General features: G+C 30.9%; 2 protein-coding genes and 1 long non-coding RNA gene across 4 annotated transcripts; 2 read left to right on the forward strand and 1 right to left on the reverse strand.

Moving 5' to 3' along the window:
• Positions 1-1,209: 1,209 nt before the first annotated feature.
• On the forward strand, positions 1,210-3,558 carry LOC104765742 (transcription factor MYB106-like). Of its 2 annotated transcripts, none has more exons than XM_019245635.2 (3): positions 1,210-2,132; positions 2,686-2,815; positions 2,948-3,558. In XM_019245635.2, the coding sequence occupies exons 1-3, from the start codon at positions 2,000-2,002 to the stop codon at positions 3,423-3,425; spliced, it is 741 nt and encodes a 246-aa protein (XP_019101180.1). In that variant the 5' UTR covers positions 1,210-1,999; the 3' UTR covers positions 3,426-3,558. The 2 variants fall into 2 exon arrangements, with proteins under 2 accessions (XP_019101180.1, XP_087345143.1); XM_087489017.1 differs by having other exon boundaries at positions 1,225-2,169.
• On the reverse strand, positions 2,869-4,089 carry LOC147949531 (uncharacterized). Its single transcript, XR_015582534.1, has 2 exons — positions 3,607-4,089; positions 2,869-3,507 (listed from the first exon to the last, which is right to left on the reverse strand). It is a non-coding gene; the product is annotated as an uncharacterized LOC147949531 (long non-coding RNA).
• Positions 4,090-8,390: 4,301 nt separating this feature from the next.
• On the forward strand, positions 8,391-9,700 carry LOC104765645 (putative thionin-2.4). Its single transcript, XM_010489431.2, has 3 exons — positions 8,391-9,084; positions 9,185-9,259; positions 9,342-9,700. The coding sequence occupies exons 1-3, from the start codon at positions 8,859-8,861 to the stop codon at positions 9,437-9,439; spliced, it is 399 nt and encodes a 132-aa protein (XP_010487733.1). The 5' UTR covers positions 8,391-8,858; the 3' UTR covers positions 9,440-9,700.
• Positions 9,701-11,796: the final 2,096 nt, after the last annotated feature.

An 11,796-nucleotide genomic window follows, 5' to 3' on the forward strand; every position in this document is an offset into this window, starting at 1 on the left:
TTGGTCACGACAAAAAACAAAATAAATGGTCCTGGTCCACGCAACGACATGGATGGCTTACAAATATATACATATATATAGTATATACTATGCATTCTTGGACATATAAAGCGCTAAAAATAACTTGTATGAATTAGTTCGCTAAATTGTGTTATTGAATCTATCAACAAACTCACATTTCGTCAAAAAATATTTTTTTTTCTTCGATTAGGTTTTAATAGTTTGTAAACATATTATGAAATATATTTAATTCGAAAAAACATGCTCGTCTTTGGATCAAACTAGTCAAAAAATACTGCGTACATATGATGATAAATATGAAATCAAATCATAAGATAAATAATAAATATGATGTTAATCACATCATTTATGTTTCTTTATATTATATGCTATATCATACATATTTATCTTTTAGTGTAGCATTCCTTGTACCATTCAGACAAACTTGTAGCATCATTGTACCAACTGTTTTTTTTTTTTTTTTTTTTAATAAATTTTAAATTCTATTCCAAAAAAATCGTGTAAATATCGATATCATATCTTATTTATGTGCTGGGTAATATTTCGTATGATTACTTTTTCAGAAATCATCAAAAAAATAAAAACAAACTACATAAAGAAAAATTTGCGGATCACAATTCTGAGGTTCCGTAATTTTCATTCGTGTATACTTTTTTACTCTTTTATATGTTATATATAGTCTCTAGACAAATTGTAATGATACATAATATTTTTAAACCACGAATTAGATCGAGAAGGAAATCTGATAACTAGAACCACGATCATAGTTTGTGTCGTACATATATCGCAAAGGAACAGCTCATCACTTTCAGTCAAGTCAGTAATTGATTTTTGTCTGAAAGAAGATATATCAATTATTGAGATCACACGAAATAAAAAGTTTGTCTGAAAGAAAAAAGAGCAATTATTGAGATCACACAATATAAACTTCAATGCCCCATAGGAAAATATGCATTGAAGCCTCAACGTTATGACACTGTTGGTTGGCAGTGAAGGGACCAATTTCACTGTAACAATGAAAGTGCCGCGTGTTAACGTGAATGTCAGCCAAAATAAAATTTGGGCAAAAACAACATTATGATTCATGACTATGCATATCCACCAAGTGCCACGTACCCCACGGAGACGGTCCCGTCTAACTCGACAATAGTTTTTCCATACCACTCTATTATTACCATTTTCTGGGTCTCAACAGTTTGCGTAAGCAATTTATACAAGCTACAAAATGAGGAAGGACTACTTCCTCTCTTTTTTTGGCTAGACAAAAGTGATTACTTCCTTTCTAAATTCTTTCTACAGTCGTCTAAAAACCTATACACATTTATGGTTGAATTTTAATTACCCTCATCATGTTCAGGTGCTATACGTTGATCTTGACAGATAAGGCATAGTTTCGATATTTAGTGAACAAATCAACCGATTCGGGATAAAATACAAAGTTTTCTACTAACGAAAAAGTCAACAGACAGTAACCGATTTTATTTTATTTTTTTTCTTGAAAATTTTATTTAGATATATTTTTTTTTTTTTTTAAACTTAAAAGTATAAAAATATTTTTGGATTTAAGTATTTTTCTATGGTTGAGTTAATTATGAATTGAGTAAATTAAATTATTTATATATGTATACATATTACTTTTTCCTGTTTATTTATGTGACTATAATCAATTGTATGTGGTATATAAAATCTATAATACTTTAAATATAGATATCCTGTCCAAAAAAGTCGCTACAATAAAGATTCCCATTCGTCACTCTTGAATATATCATTCTATTTCTATACGATATATATAAGGGATAGAGCCTCACATATAATATGATACCAATAATTACTAACTATAACAAAAATAAACTTATCAAAAGATCAGATGATGTACGCTGACTCATGAAGACGAAGATCGAGTCGACGAGAGAAGTAATACGTGTAGAGATCTGATTGGTTGACCAGAGTACAAAACCCACACACACAAAAAACGAAAATGGGGAGGATGACGTGGTTCGACGTCGACGGGATGAAGAAAGGAGAGTGGACGGCGGAGGAAGACATGAAGCTCGTCGCTTACATCAAAGAACACGGTCTCGGCAACTGGGGTTTATTGGCTAAGAGAGCCGGTATAAATCTCTACTCACACCATGTATACATTAATGTGTACGTGCGTCCCTAGCTATGTTTGTGTCTCTTTCAAAGTTCGGGCTTCGAAGAAGCTAGGATCTTTAGATTCCAGTTTCTGTCGGAGAACTAAAGATTTTGTTTCGAGTAGGTTTTGCATTGTTTTAATTTTCTCCAATAGTGAACAATATTTCATATTTTCAAGATAATTATTGAAGATTTGTTAGATGATATTTTTAGGAAGTAAATTTAGGAGTACATGAAATTTTCACAAAATTGGTAGTACTGTTAACCAAATACATTTAGAGTAATAGGAAAAGATAGATTTTAGGAGCTTTTTGTTGATAAATCTGTGTAAGATCCAATGACTTACGAGCTTTATGCACTTTCATCGTTCATTGTCATTTCTTATTTTTCTTTAGTTTGTTTGATGGAATAAAAGGTTCAATCTTTTTTTTTTTTATCTAACTTCTCTGTTACGTGTAACAACAGCGTGTTAAAAGTAATAATACTTTTAATTTTCTGATAATCCTATTATTTAAATGCATAAAAAAGGTCTGCAAAGATGTGGAAGGAGTTGTAGGTTAAGGTGGATGAATTATTTGAGGCCTGGGATTAAAAGAAGCAAGTTCACTCCTCAGGAGGAAAATGAAATCATCAAGTTCCATGCTCTTCTTGGAAACAGGTAAATTGGTTTGTAATTAAATGTAAACCTAACCCAACATTTGGTTAATAATGTTTTCAGTCAATTATGCAGCATTAAATTATTATAGCCAGCAATATGGTACATTTTCTTAAATTTAATGATGATACGTAGGTGGGCAGTAATAGCTAAGCAAATACCGAACCGAACAGACCATGACATAAAGAATCATTGGAACTCATGTCTTAAGAAAAGACTAGCTAAACAAAGAATCGATCCAATGACTCATGAGCCAACGTTCCTCACCGTCGACGAAGCCACCTCCTACCCAACTACGTTGCCATCTCCGACACCGAGCACTTCTTCTTCTTCTTCTTCTTTTTCCTCCACAGGCTCTGCACGTCTCCTTAACAAGCTCGCTGCTGGTATCGCCTCGAGAAAATACATACTCGACAGGATCAAGATGGTGATATTGTCTGAACAACCAGGAGAAGCCAGTGATAAAGAGAAAATGCTGATAACCATGGACGAGAAGGATTTGATTGCTTGTTTTATGGACATTGATGAGAAGCTGAGTACGGCGTCGTTTTGTGATGACTCTACTACTGCTACGTTGACTGGCCTTGTGGCTTTTGATGACTTTACTCAATAATTGACCCGTATTTGTAACACTAGTATCCCAAAATAACACCACAAAGCAAGAGAGACTTGCCCAACCACTCAAAAATTCACACCTGGTGAAGTGGTTATTAATCGAAAGTTAATAACAAAAATGATGCTCTCAATTCTTTCTTTATTTATAGTTTTTTTTTTTAACCACGGGAGTTCCGCACCTTTGACCCGTAATCCTCCTTGGTAGGCAGACCCAGCTTTTAGTCTACTGCTTGTTGGACAGACTGCAGTGTAATGGTTGCTCTACTTGTTTGTCTCAACTTCGGAATAGGTCCAAATCAAATGCTCAAACTCTACGGAACTCTAAGCAATTTGCTTGTTAATTATTTGAGCTGCCCTATCCAAAAAATATTCACACGAGAAGTGATACAAACTCTATAGACAGAATACTCGTACTATATTTTTGAAAAAACTGTGCCAACTTCCAACTAAACCTTCAATTTTCTTTGCTGAAATTAAGGATTGGATGGAACCCTGCGGTAGTCTTCTTTGATCAAGTATCACACAAGATATGTCTGAACATTAAGCATCCAAATCTACCAAATTATAAGAGCGTATGATTAGCACGAACAAACAAAAATATAACTACCAAAACTAACACGAAACAGTGAATTGTAATTAAGCATCCAAATTCAAATATCAAGTTACACAAAATTTTAAGAGTTCTTTTTTTTCCTAATCCAAAAAAAAAAAAAAAAGTAATTTCCCGGAAGTGAAGGTAACCATTGAGATAAAGGTGGCTTTTTTTTTCCAGGAATATTGTCATATATGTATGAGGGATATTGCAAGGGTGAATTTGCCTACTAGCCATAATGGCAAATGTAATGAAGAATATTGCCATATAATATGTGAAATCAAGTGAGTAACCAAAGGATATTGTGAGATTGCCATATTACACCCAAGTGGTAATGGTGGTGATGGTGGCCAGAATTGTGGCCGGCGAAGGTGGTCGCCGGAATTGTGGTCGGTGGAGGTGGTCGCCGGAGTGATGGCCGGAATGTGGTCGCCGGAATATGATCACCGGAATGGGTGGTCGGAATGTTGTCGTCGGAGTAGTGGCCGAAATGTGGTTGCCGGAGTGGTGGCTGGAGGTGGTCGCCGCAATGAGGTCGGAGGTGGTCGCCGGGATGTGGTCGGAGGTGGCCGGAGGTGGTCGCCGGTTGTCGGAGGTGGTCGCCGGTTGTCGGAGGTGGTGGTGGACTGGTGGTGGGTGTGGTGGTAGGTAAGGGTGTTAAAAGTTAATTATGTAATTAATATATAAAATATAGAGTATACAGTAAAACCTCTATAAATTAATAATCACTATAAATTAATAAATTTTGCTGGTCCCAAGTCGGGCTAGTGTAAAAATTAACAATATTTGATAAGATAATAAGATGATAATTTTTTTCAAATCTCAATGTAAAATATGGTCCCAATAATATCATAAATTAATAATCATGTAAATATATATATATATATATATATATATATATACTGATATAATAGTGTATGTTTCTCCTAAAACTCATTTCTATAGAACATTTGTAATGTTGTATTTTCAAACTATAATGATATCTCTAAAATATTTTATAACATGTTATACAAATAATTAAATTTTAAAGTTTTAATTTTTAGATATGCATCATTTACAATTTGATAATTAGACAGATTATTAAAATATGAGAATTAATATTATTATTATTCATAAATTTGAATTTATGTATGTCATGTGTATAAGTCAATTTGTTTATAGTATTTGTAATTTATTGTCAATAATGCTTTATAAATATTACAAGTTCAATTCCTAAACCATAAAATTTATAACATCCGAAAGTTTAATCTTATTTTGCTATAATTGTTCCAATTCATAATTAAAAAAAACAATTAAAAATATATCTATAAATTAATAATTATTAATTTACAGTGTAAATTAATAATTATTAATTTATAGATAAATTAATATCACTATAAATTAATAAAATGTTTTGGTCCCAACATTATTAATTTATAGAGGTTTTACTGTATAAGGGTTTGATGGTTAGTATAGTTAGTGGGTTAATTATAATTTTTTTTTATGTTATACACTGCAATTTCCCCATATTGCAAAGACCATTTAAAAAAAATGCACATAACCCATTTAATGAGCCGGGCCTGGTCCCTGCAGCGTGTACAGAATGATTTCATTGATGAAGTGGTTAGGTGCTTTCATTTCACCACGTGCCTGGTTCTTGAAGACAACATCATCGTCCCACCTGAAAACAAAAGAGATAAGTAGTGAAAACAAAATTATTTAATTAATTTAAAACAAAATTACTTTAAATAATTGATTTTGTTTAAAACAAAATTACTTTAATTAATTTAAAACAAAATTATTAAAATAATTAGTTAATTAATAGTTAAAACAAAATTATTTAAATATTAATGGGATTTTAATATTTTAGAATTTGAATTAATTAAATAATTAAATAGTTAAAACTACTTATCTCTTTTGTTTTAATTAATTTAAAACTATTTAATGATATCTTGGGTGAAAACAAAATTATTTAAATTAATTAAATTAATAGTTAAAACAAAATTAGGTAGATAGCATTAAATAATTAAAACAAAATTACTTTAATTACTTTAATTTTGTTTTAACTATTTAATTATTTAATGCTATCTACCTAATTTTGGGTGAAAACAAAATTATTTAATTAATTTAAAACTATTTAATGATATCTTGGGTTAAAACAAAATTATTTTTTGAAATCTTTTTTTCTTCATGATATCTTGGGTGAAAACAAAATTATTTAATTAATTCAAATTCTAAAATATTAAAATCCCATTAAATCTTGTAAAATATCAAATTGAATATCCCTCTTCATGTGTCGTTGAAAACTAAATGAATCGTCTATTAGATTCTAGAAGGCGTCGTTAAGTGAATGTCAAAAAAAAAAAAAAAAAAAAGCATTGTTATATGTGTGAAGTGTTTTGCTATGTTTTCTTTTTGACGTTGCTTTGCGTCGTCATGACTAATCACCATAAGTGTTGGGAATAACTGAAAAGAAGTTCAATTTTTTCTAATGTAAAGAAAAAGGTATGAAAATCCAATTAATATACGTGTATTCAAATTTGGTAAAGTAATATTAGTATGAAAATCCACTATACAATAATCTAAGAAGACAAAATGCAAACAACCTGCTGCCTTAATCTTGTGTTCCGCGTAAGGAAAGACCCACCTCCCTTAATCATAATTTTGTTGTACATATTTCAATTCCATTACGGACTAATATTAATTAAGAGTTTTCGTCAACATAATTTCACTATTTTTAAACATCAAAAGTCCTTTTCACGAAAAAAAAAATCAGAAGTCCTTTTTTTCCATTTAAAATACACAAATCAGGCACCAAGCATTTGGTCCCAACAAATTATTCAAAGTGAAACTTCAAAACTAAACAAAGAAACACAAAACACGTTGTACCAAACTTTTAAAATATAACTTTTGTCTAATGTATTGCTTTAATTTCTCATCATCTGACTAATATATAACTAGAAAGAGAGGTAGTTAAAAAAAAAAAAAAAAAAAAAAGGGTACCAAAACACGTTGTAACTAACTACATTCTTATCTTCCAAACTTCAATCTACTCAAACGCTTCATACTAACTTAATTCTTCCACTAAATCAAGCCAAACACAACGATTCCGTTATTCCAGTTCTTAGTAATTAGAATCCGTAAATGTGTTTAACCTATCACCCACCTTATAGCTAGTGAATTTACAGAAAATAAACACTTCAAGAGCAGTGCCGTACCCAGATTTATCGGGGCTTAAGGCGAGCTAACATTAAAGATTATTTTAATATATTTTATGAAATAATAAAATAAATATCAAAAATTCAAAACCATAAAAATATTTCAAAAAAAATTAAAAAAAATAATCCTTCTTCTTTTTATTTCAATAAACTCTTTCGCCAACTTCTCTTAATCTTTTTTCTTTCTGTTTCACAAATCACAACCTTACTTGGGTTTTCACAATTTAAGGTTTTGTTTTCCTTTTTGTCTATTTCTATAAATAAATATACTCAAAGGAGTCATACATGAGTTGTTTAGGAAATAAAAAAACTCCCAAAACTATAATGATACACCATATTTTCCAGAATTGAGATTGCAAAAAAACACACAAAAACTATTTGGCGCTTACTTCATCGACTATCACTGCTAGCATGGCAATGCTCTCTCTATGTCATATGGACTGAGCGAAATCACATGCTCCATCGATAGAAGTTTAACACGACGGATGGCCTCTTGCGAATCATCGACTACACTATCCGGAACAAGATCACTTCACTTACTGATACTAATCCGGCGCTTACTTCATCGATGTTCCAGCAATGGTTCTCCTCCATCTCTTCAAATCTAAGGTGATGTTTCACTGTTCATCGGTGACTTAGTCATATCTCGATTCATTGTAAACCTTCAATATGTGTTTGGTTATGCGGGGTTTTTTAACTTATGGGCTTAAAGCCCAATATCTAATAACTCTAAAGTCAGAGCTTTTGTATCTTTTTATTTCTCTTTTGCATTTTAATAGAAAGCCCTTTTCAAAAAAAAAACACACACACACACACAAAAACTATGTATTTTCGGGGTCTGAGACAAATACCTTTTTTCTTACCCATAGGCACGCCCTGTTAAAGAGCCAAACATAGAGATCTATTCTCTTTTTCGTTAACAATATACCAACTAAATCTTACGTTTCAAATTCAAAATATTTACAGGAGAGAAGTGATACAAACATTATAGTCAATAGACATTTTACTCATACTAATAGTTTTCTAAACATTTACACGGGGAGTTATTACTCATGGCTCATAGTACGTAATAGACATATAACTTGTATCTTATTTCTTATGAGATTCTATAATAATAGTTTTCTAAACATTTTTGTATTTTTAGTCTCAACAGATTACCAAGGTATTAGAACTTGGGTTCCAAATCATGTGGCTTATATAGTTTGTTTGCTTCCACGATAATGTTTTTTAAAAGAGACATAGACGTGATCTTGTTGGAGTTATTGGTAACAGTTTGATTTCATCTTTACTATAAAACTTTATAGTCCCTTGGAGAAGAAGGAATCATGAAGGTGTGTTACGATTTTTTTCTTCTTCACAAAACATTAATCTAACTACAAAAATGTGTTTTGCTTTCGAAAAAAAAAACAACCACTGGAGAGTGGAAAGTTAGTTATATAACTCGAAACTTCCACAAAACACGTTGTTATAAACTAATCTTTAGTATATTGCCCCTTCAAACCCCACATACGCTTCTTCCAATAAAGTTTGTGGTTGCAGACTAACTAATATTTAAGCGAGCCTTATTTTATCAACATTTCATCAATACATTCTTATAACTCTCCACATACATTTTGGGATCAAACAACTGATCAATCGAGAGATGGAAGGCAAAAATTTGATCGTATGTGTGCTTGTAATGTGTCTGTTCATGGCACAAATTCAAGTTGACGCAAAGAGCTGCTGTCCGTCCACCCAAGCTAGAAATATCTATAATGTTTGCCGCTTTGGGGGACGTCCCAGGCCAAGGTGTGCAAGCATCAGTGGCTGCCAAATCGTTAATGGGTCATGTCCTAGCGGATACACAAAAGACATTCTCGAAAACACAGGTAAATTGATTAATATTTTTCATCATTACGAATGTTATTTGTTACAAGACGTCTTGTAATTTTTTTTTTTTTTGTGTTATGATTTTTTTTTTGTCATAAGGTGATGTTGTCAATAAGTTCTGCAAATTGGGATGTGTTTCCTCTGTGTGTGGTGCCTTAATCACTCTTCAGAATGGTAAATCAAACTCACCAATTTTTTTTTTTTTGGTGATAATCGATAAAATAATAATCCACTCAAATTTCGTTTTGATGGCTAGATGCTAGTGAAATCGTGAATGAAGCGGTTAAAAAATGTGCCAACGCATGTTCCACGGTATGCACCAAGGATTCGATAATTGCAGTTGAAACTGCCTAGACAAACCATATCCTTTAATTTCATAAAGATATCACGTGCATCTGGAGGTGAAGTGGGTGGTCATCTTTCACGGTGTTGTTTTTCATGTTTTCAATAATTGTCGTGTATGTGACAAAAACGTTAAGACTCTTGTGTCCACGTTTTAATAATTAAGTGTTTTCAAATTTGTGTATGTGTGTAGAAGACTATCGATCAATAGATATGTATATGTCTTCTATTTCCTATCTTTTTAATTAATTAATAATCTTGTTTATTTACTAATCATTCTTTTTCGCTCAACCATTTTCATGCTTACGCTCATATCGTGACAACATATACCCCTTAGCAACAACAGCTAAGATATAATAAATGCTAAAACAAACCAAACCGAAATATTATTCAGTTCAATTCGGTAGAAAGTTTAGATAACCGAAAAATAAAAAATCGAGATTGACAAATAAAAAATAAAATAAATATATATATATTTACTATAAATTTTTAGGATTAGTTGACAAATTAATAAATACTGAGATTGTTCATTTTTTAATAAATCTCTTATATTAAGCCGGGATTGGGCCAATATATTTAAGCTACAACATATGCACCTTAGCAACAATAGACTAAACAATTTATATAGGCCATGAATGGCTTCTAGTTTTTAATTGGTTTTTATATTTTGGATTATAGTTTTTGAGTTTTAGTTTTTGATTTTGGTGTAGATTTTAGTTTTTGCACAATTTTGAATGGTAACTTAATTAGCTTTTGGTTTTTCTGTATAATAATTATTTTTTAAATAGTAAAATAAGGATATAAATTTTCTTAAAAGATAAAAAAATAAAATGATGCAAAAAAAGCTTATCCATGGAATAGGTTTTAGTTTGCTAGTTGCACAAAAAAATGTTTTACTTTGTTTTGGAATTTAAGTAAATTAAAATAAATATATATTAAAAAAAAGAAAGAAAAAAAGGTCACACCGAAAAACATACAAAATGTGGTTATTAGATTTTACGAAAAAATTGCTAAAATTCTTCAAAATCTAGTTTTCCTAAATTCTAGGAAATCTATTTTTCTCATAGTTGTGAATGACTTGAAAAGTGGATTTTGCAGAACCTAAAACTAAAAGCTGATACAAAATCAGGTGCCATTCAAGGCCATAATTAACCTAAAATTACAAGCCCCATCACTTTGATGTAATGATGTTCATCACAAGAGACAACTGTATTTGAATCTACTTTCTTAGACCTAGTTACATGGGCTTCTGTTGGGCTTTACAATGTCATAGATTTATAATTTTGTGTGCTATCCATTTCACAAATTTTGTGTGCTATCCATTTCGCTAAAACAAAATTCCAGCTTTATAATGTTCGCGTTCCAAGTTATTTCAGTTTTATGTGCACCGTCCACGAAGACGCACGCCTTCCATATGTACCAATGTAACTTGACTAATAGTTATGAAAAAATCGAAACGTAATTGACTCAAATTCTAAAATAGGTTTCTTCACCAGACACCTCTTTTCTTGTCTAACAATCTTATTATAAGAGTCACTAAAATAATGTGTATAAAATTTGCTACCGTCATATAAAAGTTAGGGTCATGAAACATATGCCTCATTATTATTATTTTTGTTTTGTTTTGACAACATTATTTTATTATTATTCTCTTTAAAAACTATATATTTTCTCAAAGGCTGTTAAACTCAATTGACATCATCATAACCAAAAAAAGACTAAGGGGTTATTGGTTTAGGATTTAAAGAAAATATTAATGACTTTAAATATTATGTAAAATATGTTGTTATTTATGTTTATGAGTTTTACTGTTTTACTAAAGTTTTAGGAAGCACCATTTTTGTAAGGTCACAGAAAATGCCATTAGACTGCAACTCACTTGATATTTTGCAATACTAAATTACCTTGACCAACGTCTACAATCACATGTAAGCTAGTACTTTATGCGAACTCGTACACAGCTAAAATAGTAGGCAACCACAATCCATATGTTACATTTTTCTCTTGTTTTTTTATTCCTATTAGATAAATTTATGTTTCGCACTGTTCCTTCCACGTTGTTTAGTAACTTTACAAAATTCTAGTAAAATTTGGTGTTATTAGTTGTGGATTAGTAAAAAGTTTTCTAAAATCTTTATAATTTAGTGTTATTGGATTAAGAGTTTTATAAAGTCTTTAAAAGTTTATATTATTCAATTAAAACAAAAAAAATCTTGGATTATCAACAAACTAAATTATTATGTTATTAGTTTAGAATTTTATGTACTTTTCTTCATAAAAAAGGTCATGGAAACCCCCATAAAATAGAGAGATTTGTGAATCATGAGAGTCCATTTGACTTTTTAATGGTAATTTTTTAGAAAGCCACA

The sequence above is a fragment of the Camelina sativa genome, chromosome 1 (assembly GCF_030686135.1).
Source record: "Camelina sativa cultivar CO46 ecotype springtype chromosome 1, ASM3068613v1".
In the NCBI taxonomy this organism is placed as follows: domain Eukaryota; kingdom Viridiplantae; phylum Streptophyta; class Magnoliopsida; order Brassicales; family Brassicaceae; genus Camelina; species Camelina sativa.